General features: G+C 40.2%; 1 protein-coding gene across 3 annotated transcripts in view; it reads right to left on the reverse strand.

The window, feature by feature from the left end:
- Positions 1 to 15,845: 15,845 nt before the first annotated feature.
- TEX14 (testis expressed 14, intercellular bridge forming factor) overlaps positions 15,846 to 23,497 on the reverse strand; it is a 97,904-nt gene continuing 90,252 nt past the window's right edge. For all 3 annotated transcript variants that reach the window (XM_063111375.1, XM_063111374.1, XM_063111373.1), the window contains 4 exons: positions 20,241 to 20,333; positions 18,035 to 18,144; positions 16,311 to 16,362; positions 15,846 to 15,882 (listed from right to left, as the gene is read on the reverse strand). In XM_063111375.1, the coding sequence (XP_062967445.1) occupies positions 15,846 to 15,882; positions 16,311 to 16,362; positions 18,035 to 18,144; positions 20,241 to 20,333 (292 nt within the window). The remainder of the gene's footprint in view (positions 15,883 to 16,310; positions 16,363 to 18,034; positions 18,145 to 20,240; positions 20,334 to 23,497) is intronic.

Raw genomic sequence — 23,497 nt, forward strand, 5'->3', positions numbered from 1 at the left:
GCTAAAATCACCTGAAGGGCCACTTCACTATTTTAATAAGCATCTTTCCAGATACTTTTCTATGCATTTACCATATGTAGACAAGTATTTACAAATTTATATCAATAAGGTCCTATTTACCTGCTTGCATACTACTGTTAACTTTATTCCATAATATGTTATGAATACCTTTCTGTGTCCATAAATCTATATCTATGACATAATTTCTAATTAATCTTATGGTTCCATAATTTTTTAAACTAGTCCTTCATTGTTGAACATTTGTTTCCAATTTTTCAATATTATAAACCCCCAGGCCAGCAAGATCACCAACAGGGTTCCTGTGGACCCACATAGGAGCAAGGAGCTACAGACAACTGAAAAAAGGAGCCACTCAGAGGCCAGTGAGTCATGGCAAAGGACTGGCACATGGCCCATCCCATGGGAAGAGTTTGGAGTGTGGGTGGTGGGGGAGACAGGCCACCAGGGGAACATTAGGGCACAGCATGGACAGCTGACCTACCTCCCAATCAGCATAGGACCACTCAGTGGAGACTGGTCAGGAATATAGAACTGCAGGAGTGCAGTTTGATGAAGACTCAGGCCCAGACCAGAGTTTCCACACAACACAGGTGTACTGGATCTCAGAGGACCAGGAAGTGCTTATAAGGTCAACAATTAAAACCTGAACGGCAAAAAAAGCTTCCCCCAGAGAATCAGCAGCAAAGCAGCAATTTAGTTCAACCACAGGGCCCAAGTGCTGGTTCCCGCAGGAAGTTCCCCCATTATAGAAGCAAGCAAAGGACAGCAAATTAGTTCCAGTGCAGAGTTTAAGTGGTGGGAACAGTGAATAATCCAACACAGAACTGAAAGGAAAAACAAAATACCCACAGATCAGAGACAAAGTTTGATATTAACCAGTAAAGGTGTAAGACCACCAAAGAATGTGTATAAAACCTAGAAGGACTGGAAGCCCCTTGGGCTCCCAAGCTGGGGAGGAGGCAGGGCCATGAGCCTCAGCCATGCCCCCCCAATGACTACACCCAGGCCAGCGATAACCAGTGGGTCACTGCCAGAAGTGCCCCAGGCTCCCGAACTGGGGTGGTGGTGGTCTGAAGGCCTTAGCCACTCCCCCCGAAGTCCACAACCAGCCCAGCAACAATCACCAAGCTGCCGCAGGAAGCACCCAAGGCTCCCCTGCTGGAATGAGGGTTGCCATGGCCTTGACCATGCTCTCCCTCCTTCCTCCTCCTCCCACCATATTGCACTCCCCCATCCCTCTCCCCCAACTGCTCTGAAACAAATCTTAGAATCTAAAAAATATTAATAAATTTTAAAAATAAATAAATAAATAAATAAAAGTTCATGCTCCACCTCAGATAAAATAAATCAGATATTTTGGGGGTGAGGCTTAAGCATCAGTATTTTTAAAAAACTCCTCAGTTGGTTCTAATAAACAATCAGGATTAACAACCACTATTTTAGAATAAAGTCCTCTAAATCCTCTCTCTTCAAAGTGTTGTCCATGGACCAGCAGCACCAGCACCACCTGAGAGCTTCTCGGAAATGAGGAAGTTTGGTCCCCACCTAGACCTATTCAATCAAAATCTGCATTTTGACAAGATCTCCAGGTGATTCATATGTACTATTAAATTTGTGAAGTACTGGTCTAAATGGAATTTCTAGGTCAAAAAATGTTCACATTTAAAACACATACTGACAGATACCCCTCCAGATAAATGGTACCTATTTATAACCCCAACACAGTGAATGGAGATGTCCCTTTCCCCACACTCTCACCAACCTTAGATATTATCAATATTTCTCCTCTTTGCAGTCAGGTGAAAAACAATACCCTGTTTTAATTTGTATTTCTTTCAGTACAGGAAACTGAACATCTCTTTTGTTTTATTGAAACATAATTGATTATACATATTTGTACAGAGTACAGAGTTGAATTTCAATACCTGTGTACAATATGTGATCAAATCAGGATGATTAGTATATTCATCATTATGCAATGTAATCATTTTCTGTGGCCCTTTACCAATTTCTTGCTAATCCCCCTCTACCTCCCCTACTTCTGGTAACCTCAGTTCTCAAACATCTTTTTTTTTTCTTTTTTTTTTTTTTTTTTAAAGGATGACCAGTAAGGGGATCTTAACCCTTGACTTGGTGTTGTCAGCACCATGCTCTCGCTCTCCCGAGCGAGCCACAGGCCAGCCCCCTAGAACATCTTTTTAATATGCTAATTGGCCATCTGTATTGCTTCTTTTGTGAACTGATCTTTGCTTTTTTTTTTTTTTTTTTTTTCATTTTTTGTTCTTTCTGCATTGTTCTTAGCACACCAGTATTTATTCCTAACTGTTCACTTACCAAGTAGTTGGAAAGGATACTCAGTTAAGGAAAAAGGCCCAAATCAATAGGTCTTTTAGGGGCCGAGCCCGTGGCGCACTCGGTAGCGTGCTGCGCTAGCAGCGCGGCGACGCTCCCGCCGCGGGTTCGGATCCTATATAGGAATGGCCGGTGCACTCACTGGCTGAGTGCCGGTCACGAAAAAGACAAAAAAAAAAAAAAAATAGGTCTTTTATTCCATCATTAAAATTTACAAGCATGTCTTGGGAATCATCCTGTAACTTGTTTCTGTAGCTGGACAACTCTTAGATCTTATTTGTCAGCCTGCTGAATTGTTCCTTTTTCAGAGACATAGATACCATCCAAAAATTTTCTGATATCCTTGTTTCTGTTTTGGCTTGCTGGATAAAAGCAGCTGAATTTGAAACAAGTTCAATGTTGTTTCAAGGATTAACTCATCTTTCTGGGCCTGAGATAGTGAACAAGCAACACCTGGCCTCATTCAAACCCTGTGGATGTATTTTTCACTCAAATTTTAAATTTCAACAAAAGACCCATTCTACTGAATAGCGACATTGATGGGGAGGTGAACGTACACAGACCTCATCTAGTAACGGAAGCCCCACTGTAACACCCTTATCATGTTCTATACATGACTACAAATAGTGCAAACAGTAGCCAGTTTCTTTCTATTTCCCACCATTTGTCAACTCAAAGACATTTTCTTTTCCTTTCCAAGGAGACTGAGCTCTACGTTGACGTGACTGAAGTCTTTCCAGAGGGTTCCTCTGGGGCCCTTCACTATAACTGTGTATCCCTTCAGAGTGATGAGTCTGATTGCTAAGAATCATCTTCATTCTTGCAGTAGATGCAGTGAAGAGCTATTTTTCTGTTAAGATGTTCTTCTTACAGGTTATTAGAACTCTTTGTATATTGGGAATATAAACCTTTTGTTTATCCAATATATTGCAATTATTTCTACCAGTTTGTTGAGTTTATTCTTTTTCAGGCGTTATTGGTAGGAAATTCTGTATTTTTACGTACTAAAATCCACCAATCTCTTCTCACTTTGAGGCAATAGCTTAGAAAAGTTTTTTCCACTCCACGAATATAGTCACCTACATTTTAACTTTTATGTATTTAGTTACACATGTAAATTTTTGATTGATCAGACATTTATTTTTTGGTATAAGGACTCAGCTTTTATATTTTTCTAAATGGCTAGTCAGATCAACATCATTTATTAAATAATCTATTTTGACACACGTTTTGTTATATTTTAAATTCCCAAGCTTTATACTTTAGTTTTTTGGGGGGCTCTCTTTTATGTTCTATAAATCTTTTCCATTCCTATGCCAATGCCATAGTCTGTTAATTATTGCAGCTTTATACTTTTCCTTAATATCTGGTAGAACAGGTCCCTCCTCTTTACTCTTCTTTTTCATATTGTTCAGTCATACATGTATAGAAAGTCCTTTAATTTTGCTCTACTATACAACTAATAGTATTCAGTGGGAGAGTGGATTTTACTTATCTCACTCCTAGAGGATCAACTTATTTCTAAGCTCCTGGGGGGCTCTTCATTATAGCGCACTTCTAACACATATGAGTACATAACATTACTATTAGCATTTGGAAAAGGTCTAAAGTAATGGATTTGGGTCTTTCTCTCTCTTGGCTCTCTCTTGCTCTTTCTGCTTCCACCATCTTGCAATTTGAGACTCCTGGTTCACTGTTCCCACCACCAAATGGACTTTGGACTCAGAAACTAATCCTTCAGAAGCCAAAGACAGGAAGAAGTGGTCAAATGCGTCAGTTCCTGAAGTGAGAAAGGGACCTACTCTGAGAGCACGTTCAGTGCTCAGAAACACCAACACTCTGCAAACCCATAGCAACAGGTGAAAAAGTTTAATTTTTCCCTTCAACAACTTCTAACTAAAATTTAGCACTTTTAAAAAGTGAGGGCAGCGGCGGCAAGATGGCGGTCTGAAGGCAGCGGCAGCGGTGGAAACTCAAGACTCGGGGACCCCAGGGACTAGAAGAAATCACAATGCCTACTTGGAAAGAAGAAAAGGTAGCGACTTGCCCCAGCCCAACCCCAGAGCGGGCCCCTAGAAAGTTTGGAGCTGCCGCCACTTGCAGTCGGTGACCACGTGACTCTGCACCCGCCTGCGGAAGCGGCAGTGGCAGCAGTGGAGGAACCTGCGGCAGAGGCAGCGGCAGCAGCAGCAGCGGCACCAGCGGTAGCAGTGGCAGTGGCAGCAGCGGAGGAACTGGCGGCAGCGGCAGCAGTGGAGGAGCCGGCGACAGAGGCAGCAGCAGCAGCAGCAGCGTAAGCAGCATCGGCGGTAGCGGCGGCAGCGGGGGAAGTGGCACCAGCGGTAGGGGCAGCGGCAGCAGCGGGGGAAGCAGCAGCGGCAGGAGCGATACCCTGCGGTACCGCCCCATTACCCAGCAGCCAGGCAGAGTCCAAGCTGACCAGAGGGGGGGGCTCCCCGGACAGGGCCAAGACCCGCGGCCACCACACACGCAAGGCACTAGTGGCCAACTGAGTAGTCACTGAGGTAGCCATACCAAATTGGCAACCACAGCAACATCTTAGTCAGTCAATAGTGTCAAACCTGTGGATTGTAAAACCCCCTGCCACAATGAATAAACATCAAAGAAAAGATACCAGAAATACGAAAAATCAAGAAAGTACACCACCCAAAGATAATAAATCTCAAGCTCTAGATCCTATAGAACAAGAAGCCCTTGAAATGACTGACAAGGAATTTCAAGTGATAATTCTAAGGAAACTGAATGAGATACAAGAAAACTCAGGTAGACAGCATGATAAAACAAGGAAAAGGATACAGGACCTGAAAGAGGAAATGTACAAGGAAATCAATGTCCTGAAAAAAAAATGTAGCAGAACTTGCTGAACTGAAGAAGTTATTCAGTGAAATAAAAAACACAACGGAGAGTTTAACCAGCAGGCTTGTGGAAGTTGAAGAGAGAACCTCTGAACTTGAAGATGGGCTGTTTGAAATAACACAAGCAGACAAAAAAAAAAAAAAAACAGAAAAAAGAATCAAAGGCATTGAAGTAAATCTGAGAGAGATATCAGACAACCCTAAGCGCTCAAATATCCGAGTCATGGGAATTCCAGAAGGGGAGGAAAAAGGAGATTGCATTGAAAACATACTCAACAAAATAGTGGCAGAAAACTTCCCAGGTATAGGAAAAATCACAGATCTTCAGATCCAGGAAGCTCAATGATCTCCAAACGTATTCAACCCAAAAAAGTCTTCTCCAAGACATGTTATAGTCAAATTTGCAAAACTCAAAGACAAAGAGAGAATCTTAAAAGCTGCAAGAGAGAAAAATCAAATCACCTATAAGAGAGCCCCAATCAGGCTAACATCAGACTTTTCATCACAAACCCTAAAAGCCAGAAAGGAATGGGATGATATATTCAAAATACTAAAAGACAGAGATTGCCAGCCAAGAATACTCTACCCTGCAAGGCTATCCTTCCAAAATGAAGGGCAAATAGTATATTTCTCAGACAAACATAAACTGCGGGAGTTCACCACCACACGACCACCCTTACAAGAAATTCTCAAGGGAGTACTGGGTTTGGTTCCTGAAAAATAACTACCAGTGCCATAAAAACCCAAGAAAAATCTAAACCCACTAGTATAATAAAAATGGCATTCATGAAGAGAAAACAAACAAACAAAAAGGCTATCTACAACCTAAGGAACCAACAAACACAGAAAACAAACAGTAAATCAGAAAGCAAGGAACAAAAGACACCTAAGACAACCAAACAACAATCAATAAAATGCTAGGAATAAATCAACACTTTTCAATAACAACTCTTAATGTAAAAGGCTTAAAATCCTCAATCAAAAGACACAGACTGGCTGACTCGATTAAAAAGGAGGACCCAACTATATGCTGCCTTCAAGAGACCCACCTCACCCATAAAGACTCACATAGACTAAGAGTGAAAGGATGGAAAAAGATTTACCATGCAAACAGAAAAGAAAAACGAGCTGGAGCAGCTATTCTTATATCTGACAAAGTAGACTTTAAACTAAAAACCATAAAAAGAGACAATGAGGGACACTACATAATGATAAAAGGACTGATCCATCAAGAAGACATAACAATCATAACTATGTACGCACCCAATGTTGGAGCAGCCAGATTTATAAAACAAACTCTATTAGACCTAAAGAAGGAAATAGACACTATTACCATAATAGCAGGGGACCTGAACACCCCACTGTCAATATTGGACAGATCATCTAAGCAAAGAATCAGTAGAGAAACACAAGATCTAAACAATACTCTAGACAAATTGGACATGGCAGATATCTACAGAACATTCCATCCAACAACCTCAGAATATTCATCCTTCTCATCAGCACATGGATCATTCTCCAGGATAGATCACATATTAGGTCACAAATCAAGTCTAAACAAATTCAAAAAAATTGGAATTATTCCATGTATTTTCTCAGACCATAATGGATTAAAACTAGAAATCAATAACAAACGAAATTCTGGAAAGTATACGAACACATGGAAATTAAACAGCATTCTACTTAATGACATATGGGTCCAAGAAGAAATCAAGCAGGAAATCAAAAAATTTATTGAAACTAATGAAAATAATGATACATCATACCAAAACTTGTGGGATACTGCAAAAGCAGTACTAAGGGGGAAATTTATTGCATTAAATGCTCACTTCAGAAGAATGGAAAGATGGCAAGTGAACAACCTAATACTTCACCTTAAAGAACTAGAAAAACAAGAACAATCCAAACCTAAAGTTAGCAGACGGAAAGAAATCATTAAGATCAGAGCAGAACTGAATGAAATTGAAACCCAAAAAACAATACAAAAGATCAATGAATCAAAAAGTTGGTTTTTTTTTTTTTTTTTTTTTGTCGTTTTTTCATGACCGGCACTCAGCCAGTGAGTGCACTGGTCAGTCCTATATAGGATCCGAACCCGCGGCGGGAGCGTCGCTGCGCTCCCAGCGCAGCACTCTACCAAGTGCGCCATGGGCTCGGCCCAAAAAAAGTTGGTTTTTTGAAAAGATAAATAAAATTGACAAACCATTAGCATGGCTAACTAAAAAAAGAAGAGAGAAGATTCAAATAACAAAAACTAGAAATGAAAAAGGTGATATTACAACTGATTCACCTGAAATACAAGGAATCATTCGAGACTACTATAAACAACTATACGCCAACAAGTTTGAAAATCTGGAGGAAATGGATAGATTTCTGGACACACACAAGCTCCCAATACTGAGCCATGAAGATGTAGAAAATCTGAACAGACCAATAACAATAAAAGAGATTGAAGCTGTTATCAGAAGGATCCCAACAAAGAAAAGCCCAGGACCAGATGGATTCACAGCAGAATTTTACCAAACATTCAAAGAGGAATTGACACCGATTCTTTACAAACTATTCCAAAAGATTGAAACAGACGCAAATCTCCCAAACTCATTCTATGAAGCAAACATCATCCTGATACCAAAACCAGGTAAAGATATAACCAAAAAAGAAAACTACAGGCCGATATCCTTGATGAATATAGATGCAAAAATCCTCACTAAAATACTAGCAAACAGAATACAGCAACACATATGTAAAATTATTCACCACGATCAAGTGGGATTCATCCCAGGGATGCAAGGTTGGTTCAACATACGCAAATCAATAAATGTGATACACCATATTAATAAAATCAAACACAAGGACCATATGATCATCTCTATAGATGCTGAAAGAGCATTTGATAAAATTCAACACTCATTCATGACAAAGACTCTCTATAAGTTAGGTATAGACGGAAAGTATCTCAACATAATCAAAGCCATATACGATAAACCCACTGCCAATATCATCCTGAATGGGGAAAAGCTGAAAGCTTTTCCTTTAAGAACAGGAACTAGACAAGGATGCCCACTCTCACCACTCCTATTCAACATAGTGTTGGAAGTACTAGCCAGAGCAATCAGAGAAGAGAAGGAAACAGAGGGCATCCAGATTGGAAAAGATGAAGTCAAACTGTCCCTGTTTGCAGATGACATGATCCTATATATCAAACAGCCTAAAGCCTCTACAAAAAAACTCTTGGAGGTGATAAATGATTTTAGCACAGTAGCAGGATACAAAATCAACACACAAAAATCAGTAGCATTTCTATTCTCCAATAGTGAACATGCAGAAAGAGAAATCAAGAAAGCCTGCCCATTTACAAAAGCCACCAAAAAAATAAAATACTTAGGAATTGAGTTAACCAAGGATGTGAAAAATCTCTATAATGAGAACTACAAACCACTGCTGAGAGAAATTAGAGAGGATACAAGAAGATAGAAAGATATCCCATGCTCTTGGATTGGAAGAATCAACATAGCGAAAATGTCCATACTACCCAAAGTGATATACAAATTCAATGCAATGCCCATGCAAATTCCAATGACATTTTTCTCAGAAATGGAAAGAACTATCCAGACATTTATATGAAATAACAAAAGACCACGCATAGCCAAAGCAACACTGAGCAAAAAACATAAAGCTGGAGGCATAACACTACCTGACTTTAAACTATACTACAAAGCTATAATAACCAAAACAATATGGTACTGGCATAAAAACAGACACACTGATCAATGGAATAGAACAGAGAATCCAGAAATCAACCCACACACCTACAGCCATCTGGTCTTTGACAAAGGCACCAAGCCTATACACTGGGGAAGAGACTGCCTCTTTAGCAAATGGTGCTGGGAGAACTGGATATCAATATGCAGGAGAATGAAACTAGACCCATACCTTCACCATACACTAAACTCAACTCAAAATGGATTAAAGAATTAAATATACACCCTGAAACAATAAAACTTCTTAAAGAAAACATAGGAGAGACACTTCAGGAAGTAGGACTGGACACAGAGTTCATGAATATGACCCCAAAAGCACAGGCAACCAAAGGAAAAATAAACAAATGGGATTATAACAAACTAAAAAGCTTCTGCACAGCAAAAGAAACAATTAACAGACTTAAAAGACAACCAACAGAGTGGGAGAAAATATTTGCAAAATATAAATCTGACAAAGGATTTATATCCAGAATATACAAGGAACTCAAACAACTTTACAACAAAAAAACAAGCAACCCAATTAAAAAATGGGCAAAAGAGCTAAGTAGGCATTTCTCTAAGGAAGATATACAAATGGCCAACAGACATATGAAAAAATGCTCAACATCACTCAGCATCCGGGAAATGCAAATCAAAACCACACTGAGATACCATCTCACCCCAGTTAGGATGGCTAAAATCCAAAAGACTCTGAACGATAAATGCTGGCGAGGTTGCGGAGAAAAAGGAACTCTCATACATTGTTGGTGCGACTGCAGAATGGTGCAGCCTCTATGGAAAATGGTATGGAGGTTCCTCAAACAATTGCAGATAGATCTGCCATATGACCCAGCTATCCCACTGCTGGAAATATACCCAGAGGAATGGAAATCATCAAGTCGAAGGTATACCTGTTCCCCAATGTTCATCGCAGCACTCTTTACAATAGCCAAGAGTTGGAACCAGCCCAAATGTCCATCATCAGATGAGTGGATATGGAAGATGTGGTACATCTACACAATGGAATACTACTCAGCTATAAAAACGAATGAAATACTGCCATTTGCAACAACATGGATGGACCTTGAGAGAATTATATTAAGTGAAACAAGTCAGGCACAGAAAGAGAAATACCACATGTTCTCACTTATTGGTGGGAGCTAAAAATTAATATATAAATTCACACACACACACACACACACACACACACAAAAAAAAAGGGAGGGGCGGGAAGAAGATATAACTACAATTCCTTGAAGTTGATACGACAAGCAAACAGAAAGGACATTGTTGGGTGGGAGGGGGGAGAGGGAGGAGGGAGGGGGGTTTTGGTAAAGGGCCACAATAATCAACCACATTGTATATCGACAAAATAAAATTAAGAAAAAATAAAAAATTTTTAAAAATAAAATAAAATTTAGCATTTTATTAACTAAAAAAAAAAAAAAAGTAATGGATTTGGGAAAAAGCAACTGAAATCTAGTCTGGAAGTTTCTATTAATACAAATTTTCTAAGGGTGCTCCAATAATTTCATTCAATCATCTACTATGTGTCTGGAATGTTACTCTCTCTGCTTTCTCATCTTGAGGAAAAGTGAAGGACTCAGTATGTTCCAAAAACTTGGCACCAAACCCTCAGAATAGGTGTGGGAATGGGGACGGGGTTCATAAAGGACATGTCACTAACAATTTTAAACTGAAGTTAGTTCTTGGTTCACTTCCACATCCTTAAACTGTGCTCAGGGCTCTCTTGAACTATAGTCTCAGGGAAGGATGCTGTGTCTTACTGTAAGAACATGAATATGTTTGCTCCAGTATGATTCTGTGAAGGTCATAGGATCCCTTCTTTGGGCAGTCTCCTCTTTTGTAAGTAGGGATAAAAATATCCAACTTTTAGCGTTGTTATGAGGATTAAAAATAATTGCTCAGTTAACAAATACTCACTGAGCACCTATTATGTGTAGGTTCTGCCAGGAGCTGGGCCTACCTTGGTGAAAAACCCAGACATGATCCCTGGCCTTGCAGAGCTTACAGCTGTATGGGGGCAGGTGAGGGTAGAACACTACTAGCTTATTAGTGTGCTACATGCTATGAGATAAAAATATAGTCTGTGTATGGTGGTGGGAGGGCAGGCAGGATACTCTGAGAGTCTTACAGAAGGTCCTAACATAGCTTAAGGTTCAGGGACTTTAGGAAGACTCCCTGAGGAAGTAAAGTGTAAACTGAGAACCAAACACCAAGGTAGCTAGGTGAAGAGGAGAAGCATTCTGGCAGGGAGAACAGCACGTGCCATGATGTATTTCAAGAACTGAGATAAGTCTAGTATTTGTAAGAGCAATGGGCAAAGATCCAAATAAGGCAAGGAAATGATTATTTTTCTTTTTTTTTTTTTAAGTTTTATTTTGTCGATATACATTGTGGCTGATTATTGCTCCCCATCACCAAAACCTCCCTCCCTTCTCCCTCCCCCCCTCCCCCCCAACAATGTCCTTTCTGTTTGCTTGTCGTATCAACTTCAAGTAGTTGTGGTTGTTATATCTTCTTCCCCACCCCCGGTTTTTTTTTGTTTTTTTTTTTTTGTGTGTGTGTGTGTGTGTGTGTGTGTGAATTTATATATTAATTTTTAGCTCCCACCAGTAAGTGAGAACATGTGGTATTTCTCTTTCTGTGCCTGACTTGTTTCACTTAATATAATTCTCTCAAGGTCCATCCATGTTGTTGCAAATGGCAGTATTTCATTCGTTTTTATAGCCGAGTAGTATTCCATTGTGTAGATGTACCACATCTTCCATATCCACTCATCTGATGATGGACATTTGGGCTGGTTCCAACTCTTGGCTATTGTAAAGAGTGCTGCGATGAACATTGGGGAACAGGTATACCTTCGACTTGATGATTTCCATTCCTCTGGGTATATTCCCAACAGTGGGATAGCTGGGTCGTATGGTAGATCTATCTGCAATTGTTTGAGGAACCTCCATACCATTTTCCATAGAGGCTGCACCATTCTGCAGTCCCACCAACAATGTATGAGAGTTCCTTTTTCTCCGCAACCTCGCCAGCATTTATCGTTCAGAGTCTTTTGGATTTTAGCCATCCTAACTGGGGTTAGATGGTATCTCAATGTGGTTTTGATTTGCAGGAAATGATTATTTCTACACGTTAAAAGATCATTGTGGAGAAAAAAAAATTAGACAAGCAAGTGTATCAAAGTAATCTTTAAAAAATGTAAACCAGTTAATTTTATCCTACTCTCTGCCTGCTTGCTTAAAACCCTCCACTGGAATCCACTTTTTACCATGGTCTATAGTCCCCCCTGCTCAGTGTCCAGCCTCTCTTCACTCATCATTCGACTCAAAGGTCACTTCTCCAGAGCAGCTTACCCTTGAATATCCACCCTATGTAATGTTAAGTTGCCCCCTCCCCATCCAGTCATTATTACTTTAACATATTTACTTACTTCACAGCATTTATCACCACTAACTTAATCTATTTGTTCATTTAATGACTGTAAACTACAGGACTCCACTTTGTTTGCTATTGTCCCAGCACCTAGAGTGACAGCCACCATACAGGAGTCATTCAAAAAAGATTTGTTGAATGTGGGATTGGATGGAAGTGGCCACCTGAGGAGGCTGTTGCAATGCCCAAGGTAAGAGTTACTAGTGGCCTGGATGAGAGAGTAGTGGCAATAGAAATGAAGAGAATTGGGTAAAAGGAACATATATTTTGGAGGTTGAAACAGATAAGTCTTAATGATTGATATTTTTTATGTAAGGAGTAATGGAGTGGGAGGAGTCAAGAGCGGCTCTTGGGTTTCTGGTATGAGTGGTAGAATGGACAGTAATAACACTGATTGGAAGGGGAATGCTGGAGGTGGAGGAGGTTAAGGCTATGAGTTCAGTTTTGGGTATGTCAGTAAGATACCTGAAAGAAACCCAAGTGGAGACTTCAAATATATGGGTAGACATATGAGCTCAGAGGAGAGGTCTTCTGGTCCTGGACTTGCAATATAAATCTGGGAGTTGTCAGTATACAGATGCTAACTGAAGCCATGAGAATGAACAAGGTCTCTTAGGAGGAAAACTTGGAGTGAGAAAAGATAGAGGTGGAGCCCCCAAAGGAGGCTGAGGGAGAGTAACCAGGGAGATAGAAGAAAAACCAGAGTGTAACATCAAGGAAGCCAAGAGTATAGTTTGAGAGAGCAAATGAGGTCAAAGTGTCTACAAAATTTAGGAATATGGTAGAATTCAGATTCCAGTGGATTAAGGAGTGAGTGGGAGGTGAGGCACTAAAGATAGCAGGTACAGATAACTCTTTCAAGAACTCTGAGCTGATCAGTTAGCTCAGTTGATTAGTGGTACTGATAACACCAAGGTCCAAGGTTCAATCTCTGTACCAGCGAGCTGCCAAAAAACAACAACAATAACAATAACAACAAAAAGAACTCTAACCGCAGTGGGAGGAGAGTGATGGGGCAGCGGCTGGAAAGGTGGTGGGATCCAGGGAATACTTCTTAAAGACAGGAAAATATAAGTGTGTTAATGCTAATGAAAAGAAGCTAACAAGAAGGGGTTAAAGCTACTAAAAAGAGAGATGATAACCTGAGAAGGTTAACCCTGAGCAGACAGCAGGTAAGACTGGCCAAGGACAGAAAGAGGGGCACCTCCTTCAGTGTAACAGAAAAGAAAGTAGAAAGAATAGGAGTGGAATAGGTTCATCTCTAGTTCAAACTGCTTCACCTGCAACTGTTTTTCTATTCTACAAAGATAGATGTGGTCATTAGTAGTTTTGGTGATAGGAAGCTAATTTAGTTCCCATCTGATGGTTTCTATTTTCTCTGTAAAGTTGGAGGTGAAGTCATCTATTGAGAGTTGATGGGAAGTAAGGGACGGAAGTTTGAAATAGCTAATGAGAGTGAGAGGAGAAACATATTAAAGAAACACACTGGGGCTGCCATGTGCTGGAAAAGTGTTAATGTATATAAAGTTATCCGGCACAGAATAATTGCTCTATAACCAATAAACAATATCCACCAACATTATTATTGCTAATATTGGCCAATATTATACAGTTACGGGCCAGATAGAAGAATCTATTCTGTAGAAAGGAGATTACAATCCTAGATAATGCTGTATTGACATAACTTACCATTTACCATACATCTGCTATTAGTCCTCACACTTTTTTTTTTTTTTTTTTTTAAAGATGACCGGTAAGGGGATCTTAACCCTTGACTTGGTGTTGTCAGCACCACGCTCACCCAGTGAGCCAACCGGCCATCCCTATATGGGATCCGAACCCGTGGCCTTGGTGTTATCAGCACCACACTCTCTCGAGTGAGCCACGGACCGGCCCGAAGTCCTCACACTTTTATGTATTATGGTTTTGTCTTATCAACCATAATAAATTTTTTTCAGAGAAAGGACTGTGTATTGTAAGTCTCCGCCGTATCCCTCAAAGTTTCTAACGCATGGTATTATTTGTAAACTAATTTGTTTTCTGGTAGTTTTCCTTTGATTACAATGGCAAGCAACTATTTCCTTGCTTTAAAAGGCTCAAATGGATTTGTACCTTCCCATTTTATCTGTTCAGGGTAAAATTTCTGGGAGCTAAGAAGTATGAATATGACCATTCAGTTTTCACAAACAAAAGATCTACTACTCACCAAGAGAGAATTAAATGTTAGTTGGCTAGTACCGCACAACAGCACACAGCTTCCAAGAAAAGATTTTTATTCATAGGTGAAGACTCCAAACTGGAGACAGATGAAGATATATAAATCTTCTAAAAACGAGGCTAGATACACATATGCTTTTGGGCAGTAGTCACAAGAGGCTAAATTAGAGAAAATGTTGTGATCTTAGTCTTATCACAATTTCATTCCTCTAACACACTGATGTGAGATGTATACTCTGAAATATATACAGATTTTATGTTTGCTTACCTTAAAGAGCTCAAAATATCTTAGGATTTTATTGCTACCCATACTTGCATATTGTAAGCGAATTCTACCTGGATTGTGAATAGGGCAATCCCAGCCAAGTGGACAGGTGGTATTTCTGTTACAAAACACAAATGACTGATGCCAGTTTGTATGATGGGTGGTAGAAATAGCTGCCTGTCTGTTAAACTTTATTTATTTTATTTTTAAGAGACGGGGTCTCGCTGTGTAGCCTAGGCTGGAGTGCAGTGGCCATTCACAGGCATGATCTTACTACTGATCAGTGTGGGAGTTTAGACCTGTTCTATTTCTAGCCTGGGCTGGTTCACCCCTCCTTAGGCAACCTGGTGGTTCTCCACCACTGGAAGTTCACCATATTGATGCCAAAGTTAGTATGGACACCTAACCAGCACAGTGCATTACAGTCCAGAACTTCCGGGCTCAAGCAATCCTCCACCCTTAGCCTCCCGAGCAGCTAGACTACAGGTGCACTGCACCCAGCTTGTTGAAGCCTCTTTGGGTGACAGTTCTTCTACCCTCCCCCCCAACTCCCAATAACTCACACACAGAACTATATCTTACGCAGCTGAAACCTAAACATTTTATTATATAACAGGACTTGAAGTTTTCAAAAATTTACATCAACAAAGCTAAAAGCCATTGTGGACACAACAACAAATTTTCACAATCAAAACTACCTCTTACTTTTCAGAAATATGACTGAAAGCAAATGGTTAAATGTGCTACCAACAGACAGGGTCAAACCATTACATCCATTGTGGCAGCTGAACAAAGTGTGAGTTACAGGAACTGGAACTGCTGCCCTGATGGCAACTGAAGGAGACGAGAGAAGGAGCTCACAACCAGGACACGAAAACTCAGGCCAGGAGTCCATCTATGATCTAATTCCAGTCAGTCTGACAAGTTACTCTGATCCAGCACGATTATCCTACATATATGTTTTTTAAAGAACAAAAAAGGTAGTTTGAGTTGATGTATATATTTTTTAAAGACTTTCTGTTCAATTTAATTCAATAGAAAGGGATTTGGGTCTTTATAACCAAGGGGGATTATGATCAACAGCATAACATGGAAATGCAAAATGACTGCAAAGCCACTGACAGCAGCATCTTCTGTACTCCTTCCATATTAAAGCTGTTTTTGTGCTGACACTCCCAGCTACTTAATCAAAGTTGGCATTAATTTCACCTTATATTTTAATTAACTATAAACATTAACATTTAAAAAATTGAGCAATTTGTTTGAATTCAAGTCTCTGTCATTAATATTTATTTAAACACTAGTAAATGTTTTATGTCTGCCCGTGTTGTCTATAAACAGTGAACTCTGGCCTACAAACATCTGATATCTCATTACCTGGATGGTTCAGACCAACCCAGTCGCTTCCAAAAACAGGGTTGTAATTCATCTAGATGAAATAGAAAGAAAAAGCAAACTGAGTACTTTCTACATCAAAGGGTGCCAGCACTAAGAATTCAAATGAGTGCTTTCTCTAGTTTAAGTTAGACTGTTTTACCTGCAACAGTTATTCTATTCTACAGAGATGGAATCTTTCTAAAAACACAGTTAATGGGCTTCCCCTCCTAACATTCTACAGCTCCCTGCCACAGCAATGGACACTAATGACACCAATTCACAAAGTCCCTGCACTGCCTTCTCAATGAATTCAATACTAGCTAAAAGCCTATATACTCTGAGTCCTTTGCCAGTCAGGGTTCTGGAGGAAACCCTGAATGTACCCATGGCTAGTCGAAATAAAGACTCCCTAACCAAGTGACTACATACAGAGGTAGAATTACAGGAACAAACAAGGAATGGCAAGGCATCCAGTGACTAGCAGCAGTGGGAAGACTAGGTCTAAAGGAACTGAGGGGTGGGGTTGGGGGGACAGTTATCGGAACCCAGAGAGAGCTGGAACTGGGAAAGACAGACTGACTTATAGAAGCTGTGCTTGTGAAGGGACACCATTTCTACCAGATACAAGATGAAGTTAGGAAGAGAGGGGGAAGTAATACCCCAACCTCTCTCCTGCCCTCTGATCTTCTGTCAGGAGGCCTCCCATTGGCCAACAGTAAGCTGGGAAGATGCAGTCCACTAGGGTCAGCATCCTGGGGCACAAAGCAGGGCAGAAAAAGGAGAAGAATGAGAAGGGACTAGGGAAGGGATGAAATGGATACTAGATTCTCTGAAAGAGTTAATGTCTTGAACTATCTGAGTAAGAAGAACTTATATACAGGAGGGCATCATTTGTGAAGGGCATATCAGAAGCCTTTATCTTTTTTTTTTTTTTTTTTTTTGCTGATCATAGTTATTTTTTATTTTTGTTTTTTTTTTACTATTTTATTTATTTATTTATTTATTTTTTAAAATTTTATTATGTCGATATACATTGTGGCTGATTATTGTTGCCCATCCCCAAGACCTCCCTCCCTCCTCCCTCCCTCCCTCCCCCCCAACAATGTCCTTTCTGTTTATATCAGAAGCCTTTAAAGCTCTATCAAAATAGTTTTTAAATTAAGGCTAAATTACAACTTTCATATTACTTGTAGATGTCATTTAAATTCCCTAACACATGATTTCTTATTGGATTCTGCAGCATCTGTATAGACTAAATTTAAAATTCTTTTGAAGATGTTAGACAGAAGCAAAACGTCTTTCCAGACAATGTGCAATATAATGATGATGAGACTAGCTGAAGGCTTGCTTTAGAAATAGAACTGGAAGGGCCAGCCCGTGGTTCACTCAGGAGAGTGCGGTGCTGATAACACCAAGGCCATGGGTTCAGATCTGTATACAGGGGTGGCCAGTTCGCTCACTGGCTGAGCGTGGTGCTGACAACACCAAGCCAAGGGTTAAGATCCCCTTACCAGTCATCTTTAAAAAAAAAAAAAAGAAATAGAATTGTATGTTGTTACTGATATGATTGGAAATTAACAGAAAACCTGGGCTGAACTGCAGGGGGAAAAACATCAAAGGTACAAGAATTATATATATCATCTGGAAAACATTTCTAAATAACTTTGATGCTCATCAAAGCCCAATGATTGCAGACTACATTATAAACAATCATTCATTCATACCTTCTTCAGAAGTCCCTAAAAAGCTTTCTGATTTCCTTCTTTCTGGCTTGATGCTTTCTTCCCCTTTTCTCTTCTTTTCACCAACTTCTTGATCCTTGGTATCTGTCTCTCTTTAATAACAATGATTTTGGGCATCAAACCACATGCACAATGGCCAGGGAAGAGGACTGCACTCCAAAGGAAACATATAATAGCTAGCACTGACAAGCGTGTTCCCTATGGGCCAGGCAATGGTTTAAATGTATACCAGCTCTTGGGGCTGGCCTGTGGCTCACTCGGGAGAGTGCAGTGCTGATAACACCAAGGCCACGGGTTCGGATCCCATATAGGGATGGCCGTTTGCTCACTGGGTGAGCGTGGTGCTGACAACACCAAGTCAAGGGTTAAGATCCCCTTACCAGTCATCTTTAAAAAAAATGTATACCAGGTCATTTAATTCTCATAACAACTATATGAGGTAGTTATCACTACCACCCCCATTAAGTGTGAGGAAACTGAAGCACAGAGAAGTTAAATTACACACCTAGTAAGTCCTAGAGTTGGGATCTCACCCAGGCAGTCTGCCTCAGACTCTGCTTTCAACCACTAGGCTATATAGTCTTAAAGAAGAAAAGCATTTTTTACTTATGTTGTAACTGGGGTCCTTTTCAAAACCACCTTTTATTTTATCACCTTATCTTCATTTCTCAACCTCTCTCTGAAGTGAAATATCTAAGTAAGTTAAGTATCTCACAACTTAAGACCACATTTGTCAAACAATTAAGCAGAAATCATCTCCCCCACATAACCATAAGCTTCTTAAGGGCAGAGACGTCTATCCCTCTTTGCACCTCCAACCTCTAGCTCAGTGAGTGGCTCACTGTCAGTGCTAAGTAGATGCTGGCTAAACCAAAGTAACACCGTTTAAGGGTTCTTCTTCTATTTTCATTTTGTGGATAGTTAAAGGAAAATATGTAAAATGAGGGTAAAAATAAAGCCAGTTAGGTGAAAATGGATTTCTTTTTTCTTCTTCTACCAGAATCTCAGGCTCACGAGGTAGAGGAAGCCTTTGGATTATCTTCTATCCCTGTCCAAATGCCTGAGAACAGAGAGTCATCCAGCCTCTGCTTGAGCAGCAATAGCCATTGTCAAAGTAAGTATAAAGGCAGCTATTTCCCCTATCAGACAGCTGTGGCTATAGAAAGTTTGTGCTTTCTAAATAAAAATATGTTACTCTGCAATTTCTAGTCACTAGTTCTGTCCTTAGAGTAGAAGAAAGTAAACTGACTCTCTTCACTTTACAATATTTCAGGTATTTGAGGACAGCTATCAAATTCTTCATTCCATCTGCTCTTCTCAGGCTGAGCCTCCCCAGTTCCTTCAGCTGTTCTCATGACATGGTTTCCAGAACTCTGACTGTTCTGTGGCCGCCCTCTTCCGTTTGTTAATATCCCTTTTAAAATGTGACACCCAAAAAGGAGCCCCACATTGTGTTCTAGGAGTCTTCTCAACAGCACATTACCTCACACATTACCTTGACCTAAACAGTATATTTCTGTCCATCCAGCACTAATGCTACATTGACCTTTTCAGCAACTGCATCAAACTGAGGCCTCACAGAGTCATGCCGTTTTCAAGAAAAATTTTTTGAATTCTTACCATGTCTTAGGGTGCATGCTCAGTGCTGGGCATATAAAAATAAGACATATTTCCTGCCCTAAATGAAATTATAGGGAGGAGGAGCTTCTGATCAAAAGTTCTCCAATCAGGACAGGTCTCCCACATTCTATACTTTTGGATCCAAAACTTTTGGATCTTTTACCTTCTTCGTTCATAGAATCTAACATTTCCACCTGTCAAGACCATTTTGAATCCTCAGTCTATTGCCCATCACATTAGCATTCATTCATTAGCATTCATAAAAATATAAGCAGGCCTTTTCTGATTCAATTCAAATGACTGATGAAAATGTTGAAGGTGGCAGAGTCAAGATACAGCAATTTTAGAGGCCTCTCTTGATACTAATATATGCTAATCAATAACTTGAGCACTGCGGGTAGTTGGAGAAATAGGGGTAAGCACAAGAGTGTAGACAGAGTCATGGCTGGCTTACCTACAACAAAGTAATACCACTACCAGACATTCATTCACCAAGGAATCCAAAACTTATTTTCTGAAAAAAAGAAAAAAAAGAAAGAAAACAATTTCCCCAATGGGGAACAATAACCTTGCAGAACCCTTGGGGAGATCCTGTAGCTCCATGCTCTCCTCAGGTGGCTGCAGCCATCTCTCCAGTTCTTCATCAAGAGAAGAGTGAGCTCTGTCCAAGGGAGTGAGAAGAATGAAGACAACAGTCACTTCCCCTCTCTTGACAAAGAAGCCTAACACTTAAGAGTAGGAAGGGACCTTAAAACCTGTGCGGGCTGACCCTGTGGCGCACTCGGGAGAGTGCGGCGCTGGGAGCGCAGCAGCGCTCCCGCCGCGGGTTTGGATGCTATATAGGGATGGTCGGTGTGCTCACTGGCTGAGCACGGTGTGGCCGGTCACAAAAAAAAACAAAAAAACCTGTGCTGAGAACACGTCCAACCCTTCACAAATTGATCCTCAAACTAAGCTCTTAATAAACTAATTTATTCTTAAGCAAGCAAGCAAATCTGTGCTTTTACTACACATATGAGAAAATGAGAGCCCAGTGAGATTGTATCTAGAGTCATAGAGGTCACTGAGATCCGGTTTAAATGTGCACCAAAATAGTACTTTAGCCCCTTGACAACAAAAAGCCTCAGTTCCCATGAGATCACTCCCTTGCAAAGTCTGATGCTAGACTCTGAATTCTAGGTCATTAAGTCAGTTTCTACATGAGGCTAGAACTGTACATGCTTTCCTACATGTTACTCTAAGAACTATCTCTGAGGCTGAAAGATGCACAGTAGTGTGTTTCAAGAACTTTGGTCTGAAAAGTCCCAACCATCTTCCAATCTGGTTTGGTGCCTAGGACCAATCATTCATAGCACTGAAATGACCGAGCATCTGTGAAGCATCTATCTATGGCCAGCACCGCCAGACCTCTGGAAAGAGAAGAGGCAACGATAACAGTAGCTAATTGGTTTGTATAACCAAATGTATCTCAGCCCTCTTGAGCAACTCTTCTTTTGCCTTGAATAACTGTGTAGATTTTTACTGAAGGTGTTTTGGGGAGGTGGAAGAAACATAGTTACATCACACATCATAGACAAAAGGTTCCTAAAACCTCTCTTAAAAAATTTTGTCTTTCTATTTTTTGCCTCTTTGTTTTCTCTGTCTCCCCCAAAAGTCCTCTCCTTACTTTCCTCTCAGATCACAGGGCTCCTGTCTCTGCCTCTACTTCCCAGACCCTCCCTTCCAGGTCTCTCTTTTCCTTCCTCATGGAGAATAATTTAGCCCTTGAAAAGTGTGACAGATACTGGGTTCACTACCCAAAAGTGAGTACAGTCCTTCTATAGCAGCTGGAAAGCTAAACAGTCTCCCTTACACCCAAGGATGATCCATGTGTCACAGTTTGGTCAGTGAGATGTAAGTGGGCATCTGTTGGAAAGGACTTCCAGGAAAGTTTTTGTTTTCAGATAAAAAGGGGCAGCATTAGTTAAAATACTCCTTTGCCCCAAACCCCCTTATCACTGCCTGCTGTATGGATGGCAACCAGGAGATGACAAGCCTGAAAACAAAGGCCAATATGTTATGGGCAGCACAGCAGGAAGATCAAGAGAGCCTAAGTCTTTGAAGGTATTGTTGAGCTGCTACACCAGCCATACCCTGACACCTGGGAACCTCTTGTTAAGTGATACAAACTCATTTAAGCATGATGGTGGGGTTTTCTATCATTTGCAACCGAAAGCATTCTGCAGGGCTTCCCCAAGGATCTGCAGGGCCAGCATGTGGTGAGTGGTGCGAATGCAAACTCAGATTGTCTTTCTTTAAAATTCAGATATTTTGTCCATCATGGACTCTTGTACATTAAATTGATTTTAAAAAATACTGCATCAAAATATACTTATCTTGACTACTGAACTTTCTGGTACCCCCTTCAATTTTGCACCCAAGGAGCATGTCTCACTCACCTCACCCTAGTCCTGGCTCTGAGTGACAGCTCATGACAAGGCAAGAGAAGTCCAAAGACAAAGGAGATGAGCTGAGCTGTTTTACCTCAAAACACAGGTAAAAGGAGAGCTCTAAATCAGGAACAGAATCAGGTTTTTTGAGGCAATCTTGTACTTTTAGACTACACTGTCTAAATGATTGCCCCTATTTTCTCTTATCAGCTAGAAAGATCAAAAAATTCTCTTAACGCCTTTAACTAAATGTTTTTGAAAGAAGCTGAAACCTGTGTTTGCCTCACAAAACAAAGTAAAAACACCCCCCCAAACAACTCAACAACAAAAACCAAATAACCCTATTAAAAAATGGGCAAAGAACTCAAATAGACATTCCTCCAAAGAAGATATACAAATGGCCAACAAGCACATAAAAAGATGTTCAAAATTACTAATCGATAGGAAAATGCAAATCAAAACCATAATGAGGTATCACCTCAAACCCATTAGGATGGCTATCACAAAAAAAAAGAGAGAGAAAATAACAAATGTTGGGGAGGATGTAAAGAAACTGGAACCCTTGTGCACTGTTGGTGGGAATGTAAAATGGTGCAGCCGTTATGGAAAACAGTATGGCAGTGTCTCAAAAAAGTAAAAATAGAATTACCATACAGTCCAGCAATACCATTTCTGGGTATATATCCAAAGAACTGAAAGCAGGGTCTCAAAGAGATATTTGTACATTCACATTCACAGCAGCATTATTCACAAGAGCCAAAAGTTCATGGAAGCAACCTAAATGTCCACTGACAGATGACTGGATAAACAAAATGTGGTATGTATATACCACAGAGTACTATCCATCCTTAAAAAGGAAGGCAATTCTGACACATGCTACAACACAGATAAACCCTGAAGACATTACACTGTTAAATAAGCAAGTCACAAAATAACAAATACTGCATGATTTAACCTACATAAAGTATCAAGGGTAGTCAAACTCATGGAAACAGAAAGCAGAATGGTCATTGCCAGGGGCTGGCGAGAAGAGGAAATAGAACTGTTTAATAGGTACTGAGTTTCAGTTTTGCAGGATAAAAAGTTCTGGAGATTGGTTGCACAACAATATCAATATACTTAACTCTACTGAACAGTACACTCAAAATGTCTAAGATGGTAGATTTTATGTTAAAATGTTAGTCAGTTGGTTAGAGAGCAGCCTTGTACTACCAAGGTCATGGGTTTGGATCCCCATACCGGCCAGCTGCCAAAAAAAGAAAAAATGAAACCATAAAAAAAAAGTATTTCAGCACAATTAAAAATTTTTAAAAAGCAAAAAGGAATAGGGGCTTTTAGGATAGTATGGAAAACGAACACTTTCCCCCCTTCTTATTTGTCAATATTAGAAAATTAA

Source organism: Cynocephalus volans, chromosome 10 (genome assembly GCF_027409185.1).
Source record: "Cynocephalus volans isolate mCynVol1 chromosome 10, mCynVol1.pri, whole genome shotgun sequence".
NCBI classification, from domain to species: domain Eukaryota; kingdom Metazoa; phylum Chordata; class Mammalia; order Dermoptera; family Cynocephalidae; genus Cynocephalus; species Cynocephalus volans.